The sequence below is a fragment of the Cladophialophora yegresii genome (assembly GCF_000585515.1).
Source record: "Cladophialophora yegresii CBS 114405 chromosome Unknown aczIN-supercont1.4, whole genome shotgun sequence".
Classification (NCBI taxonomy): Eukaryota; Fungi; Ascomycota; class Eurotiomycetes; order Chaetothyriales; family Herpotrichiellaceae; genus Cladophialophora; species Cladophialophora yegresii.
In genome coordinates, this window is record NW_006913048.1 from 2,199,996 (window position 1) to 2,224,049 (window position 24,054).

Below are 24,054 nucleotides of genomic sequence, written 5' to 3' on the forward strand. Positions count from 1 at the left end.
GATCGGTCCCGGTTTCTTCTTCGGTTTCTTTCCCTGCGTGCCCTGGGTATCGTGTATTCTTCTGGCTTTGTGTTTGTGACCGAGTCCCCCTTTGCGCTTCTTTTTCACATCTTTCCAGCATCAATGGGCTTTTTGTCATGGAATGGGGCACGAAAGGCTACGAAGGAATGGGACGGACGTTGCAAAGTTGGTCGACTTTTGGACCGAGCATTACATTACACACCATACCCAGTTTTAATTGTGAATCAAAATCGAGCCGATATTTCTGATGGACGCAAAGGAACTTTAGAACGCGCACTGGCCTGACATTGAGGCTTCCCAAGAGCGAGACGACGAGGCGTGTGATTTCTGAGCTTTGTCTTGATGTTTGCCCTTTTTCCAGATCCCCTTCCACCTCGCCCTCACCTCACTGTCTTCTTTGCCAGCACAAATGCTGTTTAGCCTGCTGCTGCCTGCCGTACCTCCTCGCCAAAGCGGCCGCTGTCGCCTCAAGATTCGGCCTTACGCACCCATGCAACTGCCATGGGCATTCTCATGTTCGTTCATCAAGATCGTCATGTCGTAACGTGCTAGTTAATTTGCGCGCCATTGCCTATGCGTCATGGGGCGAACCAATGATCGTACATGCGTGCCGAAGGCACAAGCGAGAAGCATGAACCATCCAGCCAGGAGCTTGATACTGCAGCCGGCAGATGGAGAGATCGTCATGTTTCCTAGGGCCATCCGCCCACGAGCCCGCGCCTGCGTGGTGCCAACGGCGTGCTCGTCCGGCCCACGTCCTGGCGCTGACGCCCGCGCCAGAGCTCCCCAAGCCTTCCGCATCTAATCCCGGGGCGAGTCCGTGGGGTCAGGCTTGCCTGCTTATCTGCCGACTGGAACGGCCCCACGATCGGGAGAAACTGCCCTCTGGCCGGGGGGAATGAAGCCTCGTCAAGATCGAGCAAGTCCGGTCTTTTTATTGATCACCGCGACTTCATCAATGACCACATTACTTCCAACAGTCTCCCTCGACACGCCCGGCACGATCCACCATTCACGAACGACTCACGCGGGCCCCGAGGGGATTTAGATCTACGTGTCTCGTATCCCAAAAGGGACGATACATTCGAGACAGGAGCTAAAGCTCGTCGCTTGCTTGCTTCGTGCCAGTTGAGCTACTCCGCTTTGTAACATCCTTGGCGAGGCTGCGTGCAGAAATCAGCCACGGACAGCCACAGCACAGATGGGTTTGACTTCGGAAGCGAACAGGGAGAGACAGTATGCGCCAGCGAAGGTGCCGCTAAAGGTGATAATAGTCGGGTGAGTAGGGCGCTTTCTTCACAGCAGGTAACGAGCAAGGCTGAGTGGTCATTTACCAGGGCTGGAATTGGAGGGCTTGCCGCGGCGCTATCACTAGGAAAACGAGGCCACAATGTGCATCTCATTGAGTTCGCTCCTGAGATCGCCGAAGTCGGAGCAGGAATCCAGTGCGCACCCAACATGACACGCATCCTGGACCGGTTAGGAGCGGGCGTCAAGGTCCGCAGCACCGGCGTCGCCCTCGAGGCTATCCATATCCTGCGCTGGCAGGGCGGTACTCTTCTCGGCAGTGTCCCGATCAGCCAGGAACACGGCGAGCAGTTCGTCGTCCATCGGGCCGACTTGCAGATGTCTCTGCTTGAGAAAGCCCTGGCGCTGCCCAATGTCAAGTTGCAGACCAACACGAGGGTCGACGACGTGCAATTCAGCCCGGCGGCCGTAAAGCTCAATGACGGCTCGTGGGTGCATGGTGACGTGGTGCTCGCTGCCGATGGCATCAAATCCATGATTCGTGGGAAGCTTCTCGGAGACGACAAGGACGTCGCCATCCCGACGGGAGATGCTGTCTACAGAGTCGTCCTTACCCGGGAGATGCTCAGCAACTACCCAGAGCTGAAGCCCTTCATTGAGGAGAAGAAGGCCATTCGGTGGATCGGACCCGGGAGGCACATTATTGCTTATCCGGTGCGGAACCACGAGATTTACAACATGGCGCTGGCTCACCCGGATCGTGGTCGCGTCGACGAGAGCTGGACCACCGTGACGTCGAAGGACAACCTCCTCGGCGACTACGATGGCTGGGATCCGAACCTGGTCAAGATGCTCGATCTCGTCCCAGAGGGCGATGTCTTGGAATGGAAGCTGTGCATGCACATGCCGCTGCTGCGCTGGGTGAGAGGATCGTGCGCCCTGATGGGGGATGCCTGCCATCCCATGCTGTAAGTTATCGGAGCCACCTGTTTCAGAGAGTCCACGTTAACCATGGTAAATAGACCATATGTCGCACAGGGCGCCGCGCAGGCGGTCGAGGACGCTGCGTCCCTGGGAGTGGTCTTGTCTTCGATATCATCGAAGGACGAAATCCCGACGGCGCTCCTGGCCTTCGAGAAGGCGCAGAAGGCCCGCGCCGAACATATCCAACAGTCCTGTCTCACGACGCGGGCGGCCCTTCATCTGCCTGATGGGCCCGAACAAGAGGCTCGTGATGCAAAGTTCAGAGCCCTGTCAGCCGGTGGTGACAGTGACGACAAGTGGGGGGATCCGGAGTTCCAGAAATTCATCTGGAGCTGGGATGCCGAAGCCAAGGCTGAGGAGGCCTGGAAAGGTGAGTTGGGTTCCCTGCTCCCAGTGCACATACGAGGAAGGAATTACTTGTACTGACTGGACGCAGAGATGAAGCGCGAGTCAAAAGCGCAAAGCCGGCTATGATTACCTGATCGACTGATTGACACAACTTCAAAGCAGAGAGGAAGGTGCACAGAACTGTTGGTAGACGTTGGGTGTACTCTGTATGTGTTGTTACGCGGCATGAGCGGGTATTGCATGGGCGTTTAGGTCACAGATCAGGTTGCACCAAACAGCGCTCAAGCTTTGACAGTGTGTTCTTATCAACATCTTAATTATGTGACTCAAGTGGATATGATATTCGGTAGACGCATTGTCAACCACATCAACACCATCACATTGTCGCGAATCAACTTGGCGGCCAAGACGATGGGATGGGTAAGCTTTTATGCACAAGAAGATAAGGCGAACACAGACATGCATGGCTCCCTTGCCCGTGCCGCCTTAGCTCGACGTACGCTCGCCAAAGCTTGTTGAGGAAGATCTCAATCCGAACGCCATGTGTGACAACTACGAACTGCTTGACGTGTGCTCGCCAGCGTCGTCGACAAGAGGACGAAGCAAAGCAACGATTGCCCCTTAGCACCGACCGACGCCGCGACAAGCTTTTCGTCTAGCTATAAGTCTTTTGTTCGATCTCTTTGCTATGATTGTCTCGACGCACATGGCATATGGTCTCCCAACACTTTTAAACCTTAAGCAGTCTGGGGCAGTGACACTGCAGGAATCGGACCCGACAAGGTGGCAAGCATGCGTTCTGATTACTGGGTCGCGAGCAGAGGCAGCCCCGAAGGATGGATCTGGCGATCCACGTTGTCGCGAAGATCCCAATCCTGAACAGACTCTTTTGGGCTCGATCCAGGCACTTAGCGCAGCAGCTATCTACCGCAAGCCAGCTGTTGGCGGGCGGTTGAGCCGGTCGAGCCCGTATAGGCAAAGGCTCCAGAGCCAGGACGCCTCCCACTGTGGCCACTGGACCCAAGGACTGGCGTATTTCCGGGGGCTCAACAGGGCCGACAGGAGCCCCGGTGGCCCCATGCCCGAGTGGTGGAGACCCCGCCTCGTCGCCCCACCCCTCTGGCACTGTCGGCGGTCCCCTGGACTGTTCCAGCCAAGGATAGCAGGTGGAAAAGCACTGGCGCGACCTCAGCGGGGACGATGGGCCATGCCAGCCAGGCGTGCCAGGAAAAAGATCTCGCTTCCTTTATGAAAGACGATCGATCCCTCCTCCCTCCACGCATGCCCTAGTTCCTCTCCCTCGACCACGCTTCTTTCCCTGTCCCAGACTCAGCTTGTGGTTCCTCCAAGAGGCATCGATCTGAAACGCCAACATGGCTGGAGACCATCATGAACACGCGCACCATCCGGCGCACCTCAAGCACAGGTTCGTGACGCAACCCTCTATTCCACACTGTCAATTGTCCTGCTGACATCCCGTACAGTCACGCTCATGAAGAGGACATTCCTGGAACTGTGAACTTGCAGGCTCAAGGTATGTAGGGAGTCACCGAGGTATCGGAACACCTGCTAACCTCCTCTTCTATAGAGGGTGATGATACTGGCTATGGACAAGCTCTGTTTCCCGTCCCGGCAGATGATCCCAACGACCCCCTCCAATGGGGCAATTTCAAGAAGACCATGATCTTGTGTATCTGCGCCGCGTACTCTTTCTTGGGCAATTCGTCGTTGCTGGGCCCTTCGGTCTACATTGGCATCTTCTCGGAATCGTTCGGAATCGACCCGGCAACTGCTTCGGGATTGATCTCATATCCCAACTTGGCTTATGGATTCGGATCGCTTCTTCTGGTTCCCATGTACCTCAAATTTGGCCGTCGACCTGTGATGCTGATCTCGATCATCTTCGTAAGTTGCTTGTTCTACCGCTTTCGGCGGGTCTTTACTAATGGATGAATCAGTTTGCTGCTGGTCTGATCGGTTGCTCACAATGCAATTCGTATGGCACTCTCATGGCCTGCCGGATCATCCACGCTTTCGGATCGGGAGTCTGCGAGGCACTTCCCGTGCAACTGGTCAACGACATCTTCTTCCTGCACGAACGCGGCCAGAGGCTGGGCTACTACACGGTTTGCTTGTGCTTGGGCGCGACCGGACCTCTCTATGCCGGCTATATGCTTGCAGGTGGCTACTCGTGGCGCCTGTTCTTCTACGTCGAATTCGCCTTTGCGTGCGCGTTGTTCATCCTGGCTTTCTTCTTCGTCGAGGAGACCTGGTACAAGCGCGACGAGATGAAGAGGCGGCTCGGGGCAGCTGTGGAAGTCTCACCCACGGACGAGAAGGGCGCGTTTACAGAGGTTTCGAACGCCGCCCCACTGCGGAAGACGTTCGTCGAAACCCTGAAGCCATGGGGCGTCTATGACCCTGAAGCGGATTTCTTCATGACCATTGCGCGGTCTTTCACCTATTTCGCCGTCCCCTCGGTGTTCTGGGTCGTGGCGACCTACGGTATCTACATTGGTCTCGGAGCTTTGGCATTCAACTACACTTTCCCTGCCCTGATCGTGGCCCCCCCTTACAATTGGTCTCAGGTAGGCAGAGAATATCCTGGTGGGAAGATTTCGTCCGCTAACATGTGAAAATAGACCAACTCCGGCTTGATCGCCGTGGGTAACGCAGTCGGGTATCTTCTGGCTGTTCCTTTCACCACCTCGTCCGATCGACTCGCCGCGTACCTGACGAAGAAGAACGGCGGCATTCGCGAGGCCGAGATGCGTCTGGGCGTGCTGCTCCCCGCCATGTTGATCGGACCCGCCAGCTTGATCGTGTACGGCTACACCGCGCAACGCCAACTCCACTGGGTCGGATACTTTGCGGGTGTGGCCATGTGCAACTGGTCCGCGTATTTCTACTTCACCTTCACCCTCGCCTACGCCGTGGACAGCTACACGGTCAACCTGTCGGAAATGCTGATCGCCATGAACCTGGGCAAGCAGGCCATTTCTTTCGGCTTTGGATTCAAGATCCTCGACTGGATCGTCGAGAGCGGATACGTCACCATCATTGCGGGCGTGTTTTGCGGCGTCTTGGCCGCCAACGACTTCTTGCTCTTGGTGTTTATGTTCTTCGGGAAGAGGATCCGCGTGGCCACCAGCAGGACCTGGCTGGCTCGTATGCACAAGCGCACCCACGTCACGGGTGAGAGTCATTAGTGATGTGATGCCTGGCATGGGAAAAGAGAAAACTGAAGGGAAGCATTGGGCCCAGGTCAGTCACATTGACATATACTGAACATTTTTAAAATTGTCTGCGATCAATGACATGACATATATTGAATATTCAAAAAATGTCTACGGCGATCCATTTGATGATATCAAGCCTGCCTGCTTTTCCTGAACCGTCATCTCCAGCTCAATGACAAAGGCCCACCTGTCGTCCTCCAGCTACACTGGTCTCTACCTTTCTTGCCATTCACGCACGTGCCTATCCGTGAAGCGGGACAGTGAATGGTGATGGACTCCGCCAAGTGATGTGTCTTTCGTGTGCACAGCACTTGTTGAGTCTGGAAATGATGGATCTCTCGGAGAAGAGTAAGACTGCCCCGATCTCTTTCTCTACCGTCACTCTCTTACCACACACGTCTCCTGCTCTCTTTTCTTTCGATGTGATTGGCTCACCCTCTTACCACATCGTGTGCTGTCCTTTCTTCAATTGTCATTTTCATTGTACCATGCGTTTCGACGTCGTCGGTATGGCCGGCACGCCGCTCTCTATCACCCTCGTCCTGGTTCTCGGTCTGCTGTCTCTAACCACGCTGGCACTTCCCACGAACGGGTCGGGTCTCCTGGGCTCGATCTGTGAATGGGACAACGATGTTTTTCCTGTCCTTTATCATGTAAGTGTGGCATTCTCATAGTCACCGCCGACGTCTTCCCCACCTCTATCATGCAACTATCGTGTCACTCTCACGGTCACCGCCGATGTTTTCCCCCACCTCTATCATCTATATGTGGTGTCATTCGTGAGGCGGCTGTCCATCTACACCAAAGGAGACTGACGCCGCTCACAGGAATATTGGGAAAGCAGCTGCCCCGCGAAATTTCACTTGACCCCGTCCGGCGCGTGCGAAGACGACCTCAAAGAACCCACAGGGGACAACCTCAAACAAGACCGCGATTGCAGCAGCTTCTGTCAGATGAGAACGACCTTCTCGTACGCACAAGAGCAGCCGTTCGTCCGCGCGCCGGGTTGTCAAGGTCCTCAGGCTTGCACCCTGTCTCAGTCCATACATCAAGGATACGCCATCAAGCTCAAAACCTCGATCAGTTTTGGCATGAAGAAAATCCTCAGCATTGGGATCAACGGAGGCTATAACTGGAAGGGCGGTACCAGCCAGGGGTTCAAGGCGTCTGTGACGCTCAAGACACGAGACGGTCAGTTGCAGTTTCTGGCTCGGACACTACTGACAAAGGGGGAGCAGATTGCGGCTATTGGACTTTCATCCCTTGTAAGTCGTCTTGTCTCTTCTCACGGGTCAAAAAGCTCCTAACGTGGCCACAGTCGCCAAGGACACATGTGGATCGTACACTGAGAAGCACCTCTACTGGAACCGTGAACGGGAAGGATGTATAGAGGTTCAGACCATCGCGGTGAGTTCTGCGTTGCCGGCAGGGACATGGTGATTTGTTCTTTGTGGACACAATATGATGCTAATGTGACGGTGCTTCGCAGAATCAATGCGCCTACGAGGTGGTTCATTTTAAAGGTAATGACCAGTTCGCCAACATGTAAGTTTAGCTGCTACTCTCGTCATATCATAGACGCGTCGAAGTCTGTACTTCCGCAGACAATGCCAGCCAGAGAGACCGTATGAGATTCGATACTGACTGACACCTCCATAGCAACACTATCCGTGGGGTCGCGGTATTCGTCTGGGTCGACTGCGACACGTACGAGCCACTCCCGAACGATCAACAAGCTCCGGCGCTCTCGCATCCCGGCGTGCGCCTGCCCCGCGATACTCCCCAGATGGAAGGATACAAGATGCTCTGGAAAGCTTCTATGAGTGGTGCCACCTTGGCAGCTGCCGCCGACGACGGCGCCGTCTGCAACCCGAACAAGCACGTCTGTACCTCGGACTGCGTTGATGCCTTGAACGACATTTACGCCAATCCTGCTCGGCCTGTCTTGATTCCTGCGAAAGATGCGAAGCGTGACACCGGCGTTGAAATTGCGGTAGGTCGGCAGCCTCTTCCTTCTCTCTTCGGTTCGCTGGAGCTATCACTACGAGGTACAATATGCTAACCCACGCGTCTCCCACAGGGCCTGCCTGGCGTCAAATGTCACGTCTACCTGAGTTATGACGAGGACTGGGATGAGGACTGTCAAGTTCCGCTGCTCGAAGCTGCCGCGGCGGCTCAGGCCATCCTTGACAGCCCGTGCAACGATGGCGACGCCGTCAGTGGCAAGCATGCTGTCCGTGGGAAAGGCAACTGTCAGTCGACCGTCTGGTTGTTGCGCGAGGGAGAGGATCCTTGGGGTATCTACCCGCCGTAGTGGCCGACGAAGGGCACTTTCAATTCTCTTGCATGCTCTTTAGCATAGCGCTTGGCTGCCGGATCTGCTGGCGCGACACTGATAAGGTGCGGCGCATGGGGTCGGCGTGATCAATTACGGACTGCTCTGGAGGAGCTTTTGTATGGATATTACCAGCAACGCTATGGGTACAGAACTTCCTAGGAAGGTCGCAGGTACGATGGCTGATATGGCTCAGCACTCTGAGCCACAGTGAAGACAGTGGCAGGTCAACAATGACATTCCCAGTGGTTCCCCTCACATTGAGCCACTCACGTACTACTTTGTATACTCTGGTCGTGGTGTCGTCACTTTCACCCGAGTTTGAGATGCGACACTCGAAACGTGATCAGCCCCGGAAATTCCCCACGCTCCAGATTCGCCTCCGTCCCTGTGCCTCGTCTAAGCGCAGCCTCGATCCGGCCGGAGATTCTTCTTTGGCCGACCAGATCCACCAGAAGGACGGACATTGTGGAGGCAGACACCAGAGGCGGGTGCAAAGCGAGGACCGAGTCGGGCGACACCAAGACCCTTCTCACGATCTCACGACCCCGGTCGCAGAAGACCCATGCGAGGGAACACCGTACCACGAGTTTGAAGTCACCGTTCGTTCACTTCTCCCTCGGCGCCGACTCACCGGCTCCAAGATGTTCCCTCCGCGCCCTCGGAGCACCTTCCCGCACTTGTGGCTGGCAGGTGCGACCCTGGCGGCCCCAACCCCAGAAAATCTTCGACGCTCCAGTGTGCGGCCGCCTAAATGCTAATTTCTCCCGCCAATCCTGCTCACCCAATTGGCCTGAGTGTCTGGAGCCTCCACAGCCCCGTCTGTCTTCCAGTCGCCTCTGCCTTCTCCTCTTGCACCCTCGTTCACGCTTCCTCCGCACTCTGGCCATCTGCCTGTCCTCTGCCTCTTTGCCCGCCATCCGCCTAAGTCGGTCGCCATGTGCTATCATCGCGTCTATTAGACCTTCGGACCCTGAGCCCATGTGCGTCGTCGTCTGCATCTCGAACCTCTTTAGATCTTTCCTGCCGGCCACCTTCCCATCGCTTCCCCCTCCTCCACCGCTCCCACATTCTCATTCCCAATTCACCGCCTCTCCCACATCTCTTGACAGCCTCTCCACATATGCATCATGGTCTTGCGACAGTGTACTGTGTGTGGCCGTCGTTTCACAAAGACCGAGCACTTCAAGCGCCATGAACGCTCTCGTACGTCGGACCTCGACCCCGCGCTAACGTCCTCTTACAAACTTTACTCATACATGCACAGATACCCGTGAACGACCTTACCCTTGCACGATTTGTGACAAGGCTTTCTCACGCAGGTATGGCTTCCCCATGTCATCCTTAATGTCACAAAGTGATGCCAATCATGATCCAGCGATGTCCTGTTCCGGCATATGAAATGCCATGCCCAGAAGAACGACAAATCGGCTCCTGCTACTCAGTCTCACTCACGGAGGAACACGATCTCTGAGGGCGTCCCTCCTCAACCGGCCCAGGATGATTTCAACGTCAACTCGCCGTCGGCCATTGCCAATGCATCGACGACGGGCATCCCGTTGATGCAGATCCTCTCACCCAGCAACTACCTCAACCAACCCAATAATGATTCGCCCAAGCTCGCCCGACACCCTTCGTTGGAGGTTGCCCACACTTTCATTAACCCGTCATCGACACAGAACAATGCCCTTGACATACAGCTTCCCGGGTCGACCTGGTCCGTTCCATCGCCCATCGCCACCATGAACAACAAGACCTCGACTTCGTCGCACGGTCAAAAACCTTCTCCCTCGCAGCATAGCGGAGAGGTTTCAACCTTTGAAACGTCCATGACATCCCCCCAAAATCCCGGCCAGACTCCCCGGTCCGAGATAGCGCCAAATCTTTCCGTACAGTTTGCGGACAACCATATGGAATGGCTTCCTCAATCAGACAGCTCAAGCAACTTCCATGATCCCTTTCAGATGTGGCTGTTCCCTTCGCTGGGGGATCTGGATCAGTCTCCCGATTTTCTGCAGACTTATGGGTTACCTGATACCCACCAATACGCCGATTCCAAAGACCTAGTGAATGGCAGAGCCTACGACCCTGTCGACAGAACGAAGATCATCGCCAAGGTCCCTCGAGAGCGCTTCTCTCGGGTTCAGCGATGTTGGAATCCTCGTCCTGGTCGCGTGTACCGCTCCATGCCTATTCTTTGGAGAGAAGTTGCTTTGTCACCAATGGACAACCTCTTCTCAGAGTCACCTGTGGCCGACGACTTCAGAACAACTACAAACTGGGGGCTTGACACCGAATGTAGGGTACGACTCCGGGATACATTCCGTACGCCTGCTCCGTCCCGATATCATTCACCAAAATTGCAACCCGTCGTCGACCCTTCGCTGTCACAACCACCATCCGAAGAATTTCCGCCTGCCGAGATACTCGATATTGCACTGGGACTTTTCTTCCGCCGCTTTCATCCGACTGTGCCTTTCATTCACATTGCGACCTTCTCTGTACGGAATACACCTTCACCCATGCTATTCGCCATATGTCTTATTGGGCTAAGTATACTTGGAACGACTGGTGCTACGAGATTTGTGTCCAGAATGTTTCCGAGCTTCCTGCAACGGGTTTGCAGTGATCTCGCTACGGCTGCTTCTTGTTCCGCGTCACCGACACAGCAGATGGTCCTGTATGCCACGGGACTGTTGACGCTCAATTTGTCCGTAATCACTGGGGACAAGGACTGTCTCAACCAGAGTCAGATGCTTTATGTCAGTTTACTGGCTATCGTGCAGCAGAATGGGCTGTTCTCGGCTGGAGATGGGCAATCTCTCGACGCACTGCTGTCAGAAATGTCCGAGTCAGATGACCGCTGGAAGGCGTGGAGTCGCATAGAATCTGCCAAGCGTCTCATCCTGGGATTGCTACAGTGTGACTCGTGGTACGCGAATCTGCTGTCGAAGGCGCCCATTGTTCGTTCGGAATCGGTCTGTCTTGTTGCGGCATGCGACGAAGCGCTTTTCCAGGCCAAATCTGCGACACAGTGGCAGTCACTTCTTCGAAGTGGCAAGAACCAAAGCGCCCCGACTTTTAAAATCGAAGACTTGCACAAGCACGACATGGAGCCTATCAGCAAGCTAGGCTACTTGGGACGATCGAGCCTGCTTGCTCTTTTGCAGATCCAGGTGCTCGAAGCCTACCAGCGTCTGATGCCCCCGGATCAACTGACCATCGGCTCGTATATACCCTGGCACATGTACTCTGGGGACGCTCGGGCAAGGACATTGGTGCCGGCCATTCTTGCAGCGATGAACACGGCAGGTCCGTTGGCCAAAATCGACGACACGAACTGCGTCGTTCTCTGGCACAGTCTATGCGTGATGCTCCTGGCTGACTTCCGCATGTTCGAGCTCGCGGCGGGTCGACACGGCGCCATACCTGCCACCGGTGCCCTCGAGAACATCTCCCAATGGAGTCAGACGCAAGCGGCAAGGAGAGCCTGTGTGCACGCGGCTCAGACGTTCAAACTGATGTCGGAGCGACGGGTCAGCGACAACGTCACCATCCACAGCGTGACTGCACTATTTTCATCTGCGCTCGTCCTCGGCCTGTACCTTTTCATGGTCAACCCAGGCTCCGGCCGCCAAGGGACCGCGCCCGTCGAACTCATGGAGGCAGAACCCGACTGGGCCGAGCTAGGCGACATGGGTTTCAAGGACGAATCCCTCGACCCCACTACCACCGAACGGAATCTTACGACGAACCGGGAGGACGAGCATTTTAGCCACGTCTATCAGTTTGTCAAGTACGGCGGCATGGTCTCCCTGGGAGGCGTGGCGCACAGTGGCGGCTACGAAGGCGCCAGGCGGGTTCTTCTTGATTTTGCAAACCTCATGGATGGCATCAGTGGTCGGAGACTCCGCACATTTACGCAGGTCCTGCACATTATGAGTGATGATTTGATGAATGTCGATCCGGCGCTCTAGGTGGATGGACGTGAGAATGTGGATAGGACAGGCACCTAGATGAGCACCAGCAAGGACCAGGTAGGACTACGATAGGATGAGATCGGATACAAGTCCTCAGGCCTTGAGACGGGAGACCTCACATGGACACGGACACACCGCACTCGCCAGAGACGCGGGAGTGGGATAAAAAGGATATGGAATACGGCCTACGAATTGCCGTGTACACTGTAGGTATCTGAGAAACAGGACCGAGTTCCAGGTACATATTGTACTCGGTATTCTCCGTGGATCGAGGACCACACGAATGGACCACTGTAGATCCATGGATGTCGTCGACTTGGATGGAACATCACGCACATGTGCTCCTCACTCGGTCCTCAAGTACAGACGAGGGTATATGCATCTGCATCTTAAGATGGGCCGACATCCTCCATCCAGGTGGCTCGATCAATCGTTGTTGACGTACAGCATATATATTTCAGAACGTGACCATGCGGCGAGCATCGTACATGTACCTAGGTACTCCATACTGCTACCAGAAACCTTGTCCTTGGTCTTTGGCCTGAGTCCTTGGTTTCAGCCTTGGCCTTGGCCTCACTCCTCGAGTTACGGCAGTCTGCGTGCTTAGAAATATACAGTATCTCCTGGTTCCTCGCGTATCCTGCAGGCTTGCTCGTGTGATTATCCGAACATGTCATTCCAGCTGTGAGGTGCGAGTAATAAATCTATCTGCTAATTATGAGAGGTTCCTCCGTAGTACATACCTTATGTACGGGGTACATCCTGTAGTATTTCACTTTACCACCCTGCCGCCTGCGTACGTATACTGGGTATGTATGTACATACATACCTAGGTAATTATATTCTGTGTGGACGGAACGTTGGGGGGAGGTCATGGTGCCATCCTATCATTATGTATATACGTACAGTATCTGCTCCCTTCACTCCCAACTCTCCACTCCCCACTCCCACTCCACCCTCCTGTATTCCCCTCCCTGCCTCTCCGTCCGTCCCTCTCCCTTCCTCTCCGCGTCTGTGTATGCGTGTCTGTGTATGTGTGTCTGTATATCTGCGTGCGTGTCTAGGTTTACGTCTACATCTACATCTACGTCTACATCTACATCTACATCTACGTCTACGTCTACATCTACATCTACATCTACGTCTACTTCTTCCGCGTATGTCATACTGTATTTGAACCCACAGCGGGCACGCATATAAACCCACCATGTATACAGTTCGAAGCCTCTGCTTCTGGTCCTGCTACGGAACATCACGAAGCCGATCAAGGCATACGGTATGTTCGGAATGTACTGTTTGGCCTTAGGATATCTTCTGCTCGTACATAGTATTATAGTATCTCTTGTACGCTCACGCTCACACACAGCACTGAAACCCAGGACTCAAGGAGCTGTTGAGTAGCCACCCATCTACCACTTGCGCCCGCGCTACATTAAGTATCTTCCATCAAATCTCATCTCATCTCATATCCTATCTCATCTCTTTGCAGCGGACGGGCTGAGCCACTCCCTGATTCCAAGACCTTTACTATGCCCCCGTGTCCTCCTGCGCCACGGCCGCCACGTCGACGTAATTGACGCGAAGGTCAAGCACACTATCCATAACGGTGGGTAAATCCGGGCTGGTCTCCACCTCTCCGTCGACGTGGAACAGGACACGGTGACGCCCAGGTGGGAGATGAAGGACGCGGGACTTGCCGGGCCAATCCTCCTGGTGCTCAAGCAGGACGTACATGCTGTTCCATCCGTCATAGGAGCAGCTCACGTAGACTGTCTCGCCGCTGAGCTTCCACTCGAAGGCCACGGGCGTGGTGTTCGGGCGCGGATGTGCAGCATCGTGTCGTCCGGATCTGCCTGGGTGGAGGACATCTTCAAACTGTGTGTTGTACGTGTGGTGGATGTCGGAAGCGGTGGAGATGTTGGGGGTTCTTTCGGGTAGTTGTACGTGGCGTCCGGATCTGCCAGGGTGGAGTATACCTTCAAACTGTGTGTTGTACGTGTGGTGGATGTCGGCAGTCGTGGAGATGGTGGGGATTCTTTCCTGTGGTTGCGCGTAGCCCTCTCTCTGTGCGTCTTCGAGGAGAGGTTGGGAAGTTGAGCCTACTTGCCCCGGTGACGGAGGTGGATTATATGGGGTGTGAGAAGTATCTGGAGGGGTCTCAATATCTTCGGCGCGCTGCCCGGTCTGAGGCACAGTGATGTCGCCCAGAGGCTCGTAAGTTGGAGGTGTCCCAGGCAACGATGTTTGACTCCAGAGGTCATAGTAGAATCCATCCTCCAATGGCTGTTGTACTGAGGTTTCGATGTTTTGCGGTCGGACAAGATTATCCACACCCACACGCGGATCACTCCTTGCACGCCTTCTATACTTCGGCATGACGTAAACATCGATGTCTTCTGGTAGATACTCCTCCTGTGCATCAGATAGCTCGCTCTTTTGATCCGAAACCACAGACGGTACCTTCCGCCTATGCATGGGCGCCCGAACCGTCAAGTTCGAGGCGTCTTGCTCGCGAAGGACGAATCGGAATGATGGGGCCCACATCTGCATGGTAATCTGCATGCCCGGTTCGATGACATCCTCCCAATCCTGGGGTCTGATGATTTGCTTGGTAGGTCCTAGTAGGTCGTAGTAGCCGGCGGCGAAATCTTGCGCCAGGTCTTCAAACTGCGTCAAGCATTGAGTCACAAGTGCTTCCATACCCTACCGAAGTTAGAACTGCAGCAAGGAGAATTTCGATTCGACTAACCTTCCATTTGTTGCACAGCTCCCATGGAAACACATATTGCCGGTTCATCGCATCGGTAAATCTGATAGGAGCGCTCTCTTCGGGCTTTGTTGTGGGAGACTCGCGCGCGGCATCATCTGCCCCGGTTACGGCCCCTACTTCATCTAGCCTGCTCATCACTCGGTCGATCTTCTTGAGGAGGCTGCTCAATGATCCCTTGGTTTCAGTGGTATCCGGTTTGATTAAATACACCTTGGTCTTGATATTTGCCGTGATGCCATCGTGCAATTCCTGGGCGGCCTTTGCACGTTCTTCGGCCGTTGTGGGAGGATTCATGAGAAAGTCATTGCACCGTGGAAGCCATTCACTGTGGAAGCTTGCCCACAGCCTTCCCGCTCGTTCTAGAGGGCTGTTTGCGCTTTCAAGACCAGCGAACTGATGAGATTGTCCTGGAGGACTTTCTTCATCGTCGGGATCAGTGTCATTCCCATCTTTGTCGAACTCTGGAATGTCTTCAGGTACCCCGTCATCCGGACGTGCCATGGGTACAAGCTTCTCCGAACGTTTAAGTATGAACATCTCCCGGACAGTGATGGGAAGCCCCATGAGGACACCGTCATGGAACTTCAGAATTGCTTGCCGAACCTGTTCCATAGTTGCGTATTCCACTATCGCAGATTGCTCCGCAAGACGTACGACCGACAGGACTTCTCCAGCTTGGCTCATATATTGTTTGAGGTCGTCTGTTGATACCGAGTCTGCCACATTGGATACAACAACCCGAAAGCCCTGTTGCACAGGCTCACGCACCAGCGACTCAACGGATCCTCTGTAATCGTGATGCTCATCGTGGCTGTAGAAGGTCTCTTCGGGGTCATTTTGCGAACGAGGAGGGGATTCGAAAGAAACAGGGTCGTTGGGATCAGGCTTTTCTATCCCTTCCACGACGCTGTCGCTGTCAGCTTCCGATACCTGCTCCATTGGTCTGCGTTCCTCCTGCAATTTGTTCCAGGCACGCAGACGGGTCATCAGCTGCTTCTCATCGTCGCCGTCCCTCACCAAGAGTAAGGGAGACCCAACAACGGCCCTTCCAATACCAGGGGCATCTATTGAGAAATAATCGTCGTGGTCTTTCGAAAGATAACCATCGGCGTCCATTGAGAAATATTTCTCCGAGGGCTGGCACTTCTCGGAAAGGTTGTGCGGCAGCGGCGAGCCAAGTCTACGGATGTCCCGTATATTGGTAGCAAATGGCCCATCCATGCCACTCAGCACAACGCGCTGACCCACCTGGAGGGCCTCTCTTAGGTGGACATAAATAGTCCCAGTAAGGGCCGTATCAAGGCCTTCTGCTAGCTGGACATGGTGAACATTACCAACCTGTCCGTCCATCCTTATGTAGATGTATTCTTTGGCTGCAGACGCCGACTCCGCTGCCCCTGGTGCTTCGTTTGAAGATGTACTGCTCGCTTCATCCAGGTCAGCAGCTCGTGCGATCGACGCTTGTGACTCGTCGGAGTTTTCTTCGTCTCCTGTGTCAACTCTTGGTAGGGCGAATAATGCTAACTCTTCCAGATGTCGACCAAGATGTCCTTCAAGCAACACAACAGGTACACTCTCTCCGCAGCGCAGTAGGCAGCTGCCCATTTCACCGGGTTCGAAGGATGGGAGGTGCTTTGTGCGTAAGTGGTGGAACCATTCGCGACGACTGTCGTACAGGCGATTTGGGGTAGGGCAGTCTGGAAACACGCATATGTATGGCATCAAATCCTTCAAGACATGTCGAGCCCAAGATCTCCTGTTCGACACTGTAACGATGAAGAAGCAATAAGGGCACTCAAACGCCTTTCCGTAGCTCCCACCTTTGGGAATAGAGGGGACCGTAATACGGCCGCTGTTTTCCCAAAGACTTGGGGCATAGGAGGTCTGAGAAGCCCCAGAGTTGGAGGCAGCCTCGTCATAATCGATATGAGTCTCATCAAACTCAGTAGCAATCGTCTGTGACAGCAGGGTCGATGGCGCATCACGTCGCTCGTCCAAGTCTGCTGCCGAGGTGTGATCGAGAGGCTCGGCCCCTGTAGCACGCTCGATGCCCTTGGCCAGCTTCGCATGATGTCTCTCACGATACTTCAGTGCCGCTCGACGTCGCGATATGGCGGTTCCAAGTCGGTCAACAACAATGCTGGCAGCTTTGGGGTGTTTGTTGGCCACATGTTGTCTCTGCGAGAAGCGTCAGCAGAGGTTGTGGTTTGGCTGGGAACGCGACGAGGGAAGCTCCCAAGTGCCCGATTCATCGAGACAACATGTTATCAGGCCAGATGAACAGCCTGTTGTCCATGTCTGCTAGAAAACAGCTACTTACATCGAAAGGCTCAAAGACAGTTGCGTCTAGCTTCTTGGTCCCAATAAGTCTGTCGTGCTGTGCCGGCCGCCGGATTATCATGCTCAGCTGGAAAAGGCAATCGGTCGTGTCGACGAGGCCCTTGTAGACCTGTTGCAGCTCTGTTTCGTCTTCATCGGCCGCTGATGAGTTGTCGTCGTCCTCAGGACCGCGCGTCAGGAATTCCTCCGCATCGTCGAGTGTTCGCCGGAGCCGCTCCAGTAGCTTGAGTGTCTGAGCTTTGATATGAGATGCATCCCTAAGACGATAGTCAAGTGAGGATTGTCCCGTCTGATGAGCTCCGATATTTGCAGCCCAGACTCGCAGCCTTCCCAGTTCGTCAGTCCACAGGTTCGTGGGTACCTCAGCTGCGTAGAGCGCCAGTTCGGCTCGAGTCGTTAGAGCATTAAAGCATCTGAGACAATCGACAAGCACGGATGAGATTGATGTTGCCATCTCGGAGCACGCTTTCCCTGAACTCAGAAGGCTCTACGCCCAGCCACCGGTAAGTACCAAGTCCCTGCGAAAGTCTAGAGACGCCGGCAATCGCTGATCCGGTAAGGGCCGTCGCCCCTTCCAGCGTCCTGTCGTCCTTACACAACCACTTGCGCTCCAGTCGAGTCTCAGGCACTGTGGTGTTTGAGGTTCTCGACAGCGATAAAGCCATTGATCTGGCATCAGGCTGAGCCGACAGACGACATGTTCCCCGTCAGGCGCCCATGACCTGATGCGGGATGGTGTGACAGAGCGGGGTGTCAGCTCGACTTCAGCTCGCTCACGTGGCGTGGGACTCTTCTGTCGCTGCTTTCGCCTTCTTCGACCGCTTCACTCAGGCAGCCTTAGCTCTGTTACCCGGAAAGCAGTCGCGATGGCGAGCGGCATTGAGACCGCGGGCATCGTGCTTGCCCTTCTTCCTCTGCTCGTCAATCAGCTTGATAGTTATGTCCAGGGGATCGAGACGCTGAAGGGCTTCCGCACCAGACGATATCGCCGCCAGTTCGAAGAATGGTCGACAAGGCTGGGGACACAACATGCCATCCTACTCAACACACTCGAGCAGTCTCTCGAAGGCCTTGTAGACTACGACGATGACATCTCAGAGCTCATCAACAACCCACGGGGACCGCTCTGGAGGGATCCGTCCTTTCAGAAAAGTCTGGCCCAGAAGCTCGGCCGCAACTACGGCGCCTTCCTCAGGACCATGACGGAGCTCTCAACCTTGTTAGATACACTATCAAGCAAACTCCGTCTTCAATCCGCGGACCCTTTGAAGGTGAGCTGCTGTTACATCTGATCTCAGTTTCGAGAGTGGCAGACTTTGGCTAGCGTCGACCTTCCACGGGTGTCACCATCTGTTTGTCTACGACGTGCTGACCACTGGACGATGGTCGCTAGGTGTATTGGGATGATGCCACTGCTGTTGAACGCGAAGTGAGAAAATTCAAGGACATCTTCTCCAAATTTGTCTACGCCGATTTGCTCGGCAAGATTGACAACGCCAACAACTCCCTGAAGACGCTCATAGAACAATCGGACCATCGGCAGGAGAGTCGACGTAAGCATCGGGTCTCCAAGAAACCATTACTGAAGTACAAGGCCGCGAGGAAGCATGCTAGCAACCTGTACAATGCTGTTGTCCGTGGGAAATACTGGAAGTGTCCCTGCAAAGATTCCCACTGCGTCCATCTGCGCATCGACGCAGAGCCCATCGAGGCGAATGACCACCACGAGGCAAGTCCGACGATCCCCAGATTTCGAATGGCGTTCTCGACCAAAGTTGCTGACCCTATGCATGCCATATCGTGGCACTGGGAAGAAGTCGAGACAGTACCCGCTTTACTCGAGATGCCTGTCGCAGCGCACAAGACCACCTTGGCCACTGCCCCCACTGCTGTCCAAAGGCCAGCTAATGATAAAAAGGTCCAGTTTGCGGTAGTGGCAACTCCGCTGCAGAGTCTCCCCTGGCCGAAACTCCCCGATGTGCCACCAGCCCTCCCAATCCCCGATTTTTGTTCTGTTCTGTGCACGATCGGGGCCAATGGCAACCTCGCAAAATACATGGGCTCCATCTCAGATGAAAGTGATGCGACCCACCGCTATTGCTTCTATCTACTGGAGAAGAAGGAGAAAAGAGTTGAGACACAGTCGTTGGAGGATCTGCTGAGCTCTTCATTTCATTCAATCGGATCGCACACCAGTCGCCCAGCATTTCTCTTCAGCAGACATGATCGACTATTCTTGGCAGCAACGCTTGCATCCAGCGTGCTTCAATTTCACGGAAGCTGGCTGAAGAGCTATTGGCGAAGTCGAGACATCCTGTTCCCCAAGTTGGAGGGCAGTGGCCAAATTCTGGTGGACCATCCTTACCTCGCAGGCCATGGCGTGAGCAAAGCAACGGCACACCCAGCCACAAGCACAATCTCCAATCCCCTCATCCCCAGCGACGTATTGTTCCCGCTGGGCCTTGTCCTGGTGGAGCTATCGCTCTGCCAGTCTATCTCCGCGTTATGGATACCGGAGGACGCAGATTCCATCGAACCATATGCGAACCTGAAAACCGCAACGCGCCTCCTCAACCGGGTATACTCCGAAAGTGGCTGCAAGTACGGCGACGTGGTTACTCAATGCCTCCGCTGGTCTGAAACGCGAAACTCATCTGCGGATGATGAAGACTTCCAGGAACTTGCGTACCAGAAGATTGTGTCGCCGCTGGTCGAGGATCTCAGGGACTTTGAAGGCAAGGGTCGCATTCGATAATGACCTCGCTCGACTGCCCCGCAGCCAGGGATCCTCGACATCATATCACGATATACTTCCCGTCGGCTTTCCTCGAGGGTTTTGGCAGGAAGACTTGGGAAAATCCTTGTGCGGAGGGTCCAGGGATATAGTTCTCACCACGGCAACAATGGCTGAGAACTCAGTAGAGGAAGATCATACTCGTCTGAAAAGGTCTCATGTTCATGGGTCGAATATCACCGACCTTCATTGTCATGTCTATCATATACCAACAAGCCATCCAACCCATCATCAAAGGTCGAAATCGTCGTTCCAACCGAGTTTGTCATAAATATCGCCGTCGTCGGCGTCATCAAGTCGAGTTCCCTTCTGTTCAGCGGCTCTGAAGTTTCTGGTCCCTGGGGGATGGCCACCTGGAAGTGCTTCGAAGCCTTCGTCTATTCCGCGACCCTTTCCACCCATCACCCTGTCCATGATATGACCCGCCCGCTCTGGGATGATGGGAGCATCGCGGAATGCTTGGTCTAAGCGGACGTCGGACTTTCTCAGTGGTGTGAAGAGGACTGGACGACCGGACCTCCTCATAAGCAGCCCTTCCCCGGGGTTGGTCATCTGGCTGGACGGTGGTAGAGGCTGAGATGATGGCAGATTGAATCCAGGCGATACGTGGTCTCCGAAGTCAGGGTGCGTGCGTCTTGCAGCGGGGGTTGCCACAATACTTGTGTCGTTGCCAGGCTCGACCAGGGGGTGAGAGAGGACGGCCAAATCCAAGGGATTCGAGGTCTTCTTATCAAGGCCTCTGGATGGTGTCTCATGGATCGCTGCTAAAACCGCTTGTTTCTTCGCCGAAGACCGAGGAATACTCGCCGAGCTTGAAAGACCCGGTCGGATTCGAGGTTTGACTGTAGAAGAAGGAATTACCATGGTAGCGTCTTGTCCTCGGGATACCAATCTCGGCATCGGCATTGGAGGCAGCTCCGGCTCGCCCAACAGCTGCGAATGCCCTTGCACTCTTTTTGCCCTCGGGGTCGCCGAGATCTGCACGGCCGTCTTCTTGTCCATCTCCAGTCTCTTCCTCTGTTCCGCCTCATCCATGAATTGGCTGGCCACCGCTCTTCGGTCGGGCTTCTTAAGCGCATCAATAGCGGCTTCAAGTTCCTTTTTCTGCTGGGCGAGTCGATCCAGTTTGCGACGCTTCGCCTCGTGCACTCTTTGATCTGCCACGAGGTCGATCTCACGGTTGGAGAAAGACATGGACTTGGCGAGCATCCTGCCTCGAGATGCAGGCCGGTCAGATGGTTCGCGTTTCAGGGTCGGGATGCTGGGTGCTGTTATAGAAGAGGCGCGCGAGAACGTAGTGGGAGGGGAGGCATGGCGGAGCAGTTGGTGGTCTTCGCTCAGCACCCGCTCGAGCGTACGAGTCGAGAGTGGCTGGCCTGGCTTTGACTTCGTGGAGGAAGATACTGATGAGGAGGATCTGTGGAGACGAGGTGCTGTGTGTCCCAATCTGGGCCGTTTGGGCGTGATATCAGGTCCGCCGAGCTTGCGACAGATGGCTTTGATCTGCTCGGACAGTTTGGCAGAATAGAAGGGCAAGAGGACTTCCTTGCAGAAGTCCCGGAGAGAATCGTTTGGCTTCGACGCGCTGCTGCCATTGGCGTCCTTTTTCAAGGCCTTGTCGTTAGCTGTGTTGACAAGGTCGTCCAGGCTTACGGTGTGCCATATACAAAGACGATCGACGATTGTATCGATTTCAGCGGCCCAGTCACGCTTCTTCTTCTCCTTCTTGGACTGCTTGCGCGGAGTCATGGCGAGAAGTGCCGCCGAGGATTCTTCTTCGACAGACTCAACCTTGATGTCGGGATCAGCAGGGACTGGTGGCACTTCAGATTCCGATCCCGCCAATGTCGACGCCGCCGTGTCCAAAAGCATGACTTCCAGCATCAACAGCATTTGCATCTTGGTCTCGCGCATGCGCAAATCCGCCACCTCCTTCCGCACCTCTTCTGTGCGGTCGCTGGCAGAAACAGGCCCCCTGATATCCCGCCCGCGCCACCACTTCGCGATGAAGTCCTCTTCTTGGGGCCATAGACAATCTTTGCCCCGCTTCATCACTGTCTTCGTCTTGCGAGACTTCCTCTTCTTCATATCCACACCCGGGCCATCGGGTTCCCCTTCTTGCTGAGGGAGCGGTAACTCGCCGATGATCTTCACGATTGATTCTTTGTATTTGGTGTCGACCTTTTTCGTGGGCAGAATGCTTTGTTCATAGAAGTCGGATAGTTCCCTGATTGCTCTTATGGGGTGCTCGGCGGTGCGGACGTGGGCGCGGGCACGACTGAGCGGCCCTTTGACGTAGAATGCGAGTGACGTCTTGGAGGTGTATAGGTGCTCGAAGTATTGTGCTCGAACGCGTTCAGGGGCCAGGGGATTCGTGTCAGGTAGCACGTTGTGGACGCCTGCTTCAAGTCCTACCGCAACCACAGGTTGAGGCTCCTGTATACCAGTTTCACCTAGAATTGAAGGTTGAGGCTCCTGTATACCTGCTCCGCGCAAGGTCGAAGGCATCTCCTGCGGCGCACCAGCTTCAGTCGCAGCCAGAGACGCTTCGAACGGGTTCTGTGTAGAGATTTGAGCGGCCGGTGTGATCGGTAATGCCGCTTGGTCAGGAGAATGAGCCATACCCGGCATCTGCAACACGGCAGGAGAACTCCCCGCAGATGCCCGTTCCTGGACATTTGGATCTATGGGTTGCTGCGACTCCTGCTGCTGGATACTCGGCGAAATGACTCCCTCCATCGCCCCCAAAGTAGCCGCCGGATCTTTCAGCGCCAGAATCGACATCCTAGCCAACGCTCCCCTGCGATTATTCGGGCGTTTCGGACCCTTTGACGAGCTCAGGCCCGTCGTAGCGATCGGCAAAGCAGCGGAGCTCGATCCCGAGACTGTTCGCGAATGTGTCCCTGGGTGGGTGTACGTGTACGTGTTCGCGTACGCATCCTCATTGCCACCCCCGGACAGCAAATCCTCGACTCTGACGCTGGCGATCTTCCCGATCCCCGCATCGTGACACCACGCCTCAGTCACCCAATCGTGCAGCGCACACGCCACGAACGTGGCTACTGGCGTGGAGGCCACTTTCTCAACAGCAAAGAGAGTCCCCGAGGGGAGTCTGCGCACGACAAGGACCCGCTGTTCCCATTCCTCCACCACCACGGCCGTGATCTCAGCTTGGAAGATGAGCCTTGCGGTCGGGGACGAACAATCCAGCCATGTCAGCGGAAGGCATGCTCGCGCCACGAGCGTGACTGGGGCGAATGTCACTGTACCTACACCTGAACTTGACCCTGCACTTTTCGTGGAAGAGAGTATATTTGCTGTGAAAACTTCGGCACTGGCACTCGGGCCACGGCCGTCATTGTCGAGTTCGCTGCTTTTGCGTTTTCGAGAGGTCGGCGCCAAGGTCGAGGTGGGAGAATGGACCGTGTTGTTGGACGCGACGTTCAGGCTGTTATCGGTGGCTGGGGTTAGGGCTGATAGGTTTTTTTCTGCCGATACTGATAGTGGTGCCTGCATCTCTTGCCATCCTGGAACCTGATGGAGATGCCGAGTACGGTGTATTTAGGAGTTGGACGGGCGTGGAACTTTGGGTCGGTGGGATGGTCAGGAGCGCGACTTGGAGGAACGAGGCTACGTCACGCGTGTTGCGCAAGGCTCGGGTTCAGCCTGGTCTTGGCACCGTGGGTGGCTTCTGGAAGCTGGAGCGTTCTAGACAGTCCACACCTCCGTAATACTTCATTACTGTGGACATACCTACCTGAGTTCATCCGTGCGGGAATATGATGCGGTAGTAGTGATGGATACATATAGTATTCTACCCAATGATCCTTAGGGTGAAATCCCGGAATCGTGCAGCCATGGATTATTAATTGACTTCGACTGAAGCCTGCTGTCCCAGTGCTTCTTCCTCCGGGAGTGTCTAATCGCTGTGCATCAAGCTGTACATTCAATACATAACAATGCTCAACGCCAATCACGCCGCAAAAGGACCTGGC

The 24,054-nt window shown here is 54.9% G+C and overlaps 7 protein-coding genes across 7 annotated transcripts; 5 read left to right on the plus strand and 2 right to left on the minus strand.

The window, feature by feature from the left end:
- Positions 1-1,222: 1,222 nt before the first annotated feature.
- Positions 1,223-2,727, plus strand: A1O7_06129 (salicylate hydroxylase; the record flags this gene model as incomplete). The annotated part of the gene is made up of 4 exons (XM_007760133.1): positions 1,223-1,299; positions 1,335-2,237; positions 2,292-2,623; positions 2,690-2,727. The coding sequence occupies 4 exons, from the start codon at positions 1,223-1,225 to the stop codon at positions 2,725-2,727; spliced, it is 1,350 nt and encodes a 449-aa protein (XP_007758323.1).
- Positions 2,728-3,974: 1,247 nt separating this feature from the next.
- A1O7_06130 (uncharacterized protein) lies at positions 3,975-5,810 on the plus strand (the record flags this gene model as incomplete). Its single annotated transcript, XM_007760134.1, has 5 exons — positions 3,975-4,027; positions 4,086-4,135; positions 4,190-4,506; positions 4,560-5,189; positions 5,244-5,810. 5 exons carry the CDS (start codon positions 3,975-3,977, stop codon positions 5,808-5,810), a joined length of 1,617 nt encoding a protein of 538 aa, XP_007758324.1.
- A 539-nt stretch (positions 5,811-6,349) lies between these two features.
- Positions 6,350-8,154, plus strand: A1O7_06131 (uncharacterized protein; the record flags this gene model as incomplete). Its single annotated transcript, XM_007760135.1, has 7 exons — positions 6,350-6,493; positions 6,668-7,031; positions 7,079-7,105; positions 7,159-7,247; positions 7,330-7,385; positions 7,500-7,833; positions 7,921-8,154. 7 exons carry the CDS (start codon positions 6,350-6,352, stop codon positions 8,152-8,154), a joined length of 1,248 nt encoding a protein of 415 aa, XP_007758325.1.
- A 1,418-nt stretch (positions 8,155-9,572) lies between these two features.
- Positions 9,573-12,152, plus strand: A1O7_06132 (uncharacterized protein; the record flags this gene model as incomplete). The annotated part of the gene is made up of 1 exon (XM_007760136.1): positions 9,573-12,152. The coding sequence occupies one exon, from the start codon at positions 9,573-9,575 to the stop codon at positions 12,150-12,152; it is 2,580 nt and encodes an 859-aa protein (XP_007758326.1).
- A 1,530-nt stretch (positions 12,153-13,682) lies between these two features.
- A1O7_06133 (uncharacterized protein) lies at positions 13,683-17,719 on the minus strand (the record flags this gene model as incomplete). Its single annotated transcript, XM_007760137.1, has 3 exons — positions 13,683-14,858; positions 14,905-17,103; positions 17,246-17,719. 3 exons carry the CDS (start codon positions 17,717-17,719, stop codon positions 13,683-13,685), a joined length of 3,849 nt encoding a protein of 1,282 aa, XP_007758327.1.
- A 412-nt stretch (positions 17,720-18,131) lies between these two features.
- A1O7_06134 (uncharacterized protein) lies at positions 18,132-20,020 on the plus strand (the record flags this gene model as incomplete). Its single annotated transcript, XM_007760138.1, has 2 exons — positions 18,132-18,536; positions 18,659-20,020. The coding sequence occupies 2 exons, from the start codon at positions 18,132-18,134 to the stop codon at positions 20,018-20,020; spliced, it is 1,767 nt and encodes a 588-aa protein (XP_007758328.1).
- Positions 20,021-20,290: 270 nt separating this feature from the next.
- Positions 20,291-23,575, minus strand: A1O7_06135 (uncharacterized protein; the record flags this gene model as incomplete). The annotated part of the gene is made up of 1 exon (XM_007760139.1): positions 20,291-23,575. One exon carries the CDS (start codon positions 23,573-23,575, stop codon positions 20,291-20,293), a length of 3,285 nt encoding a protein of 1,094 aa, XP_007758329.1.
- Between the last annotated feature and the right edge of the window lie 479 nt (positions 23,576-24,054).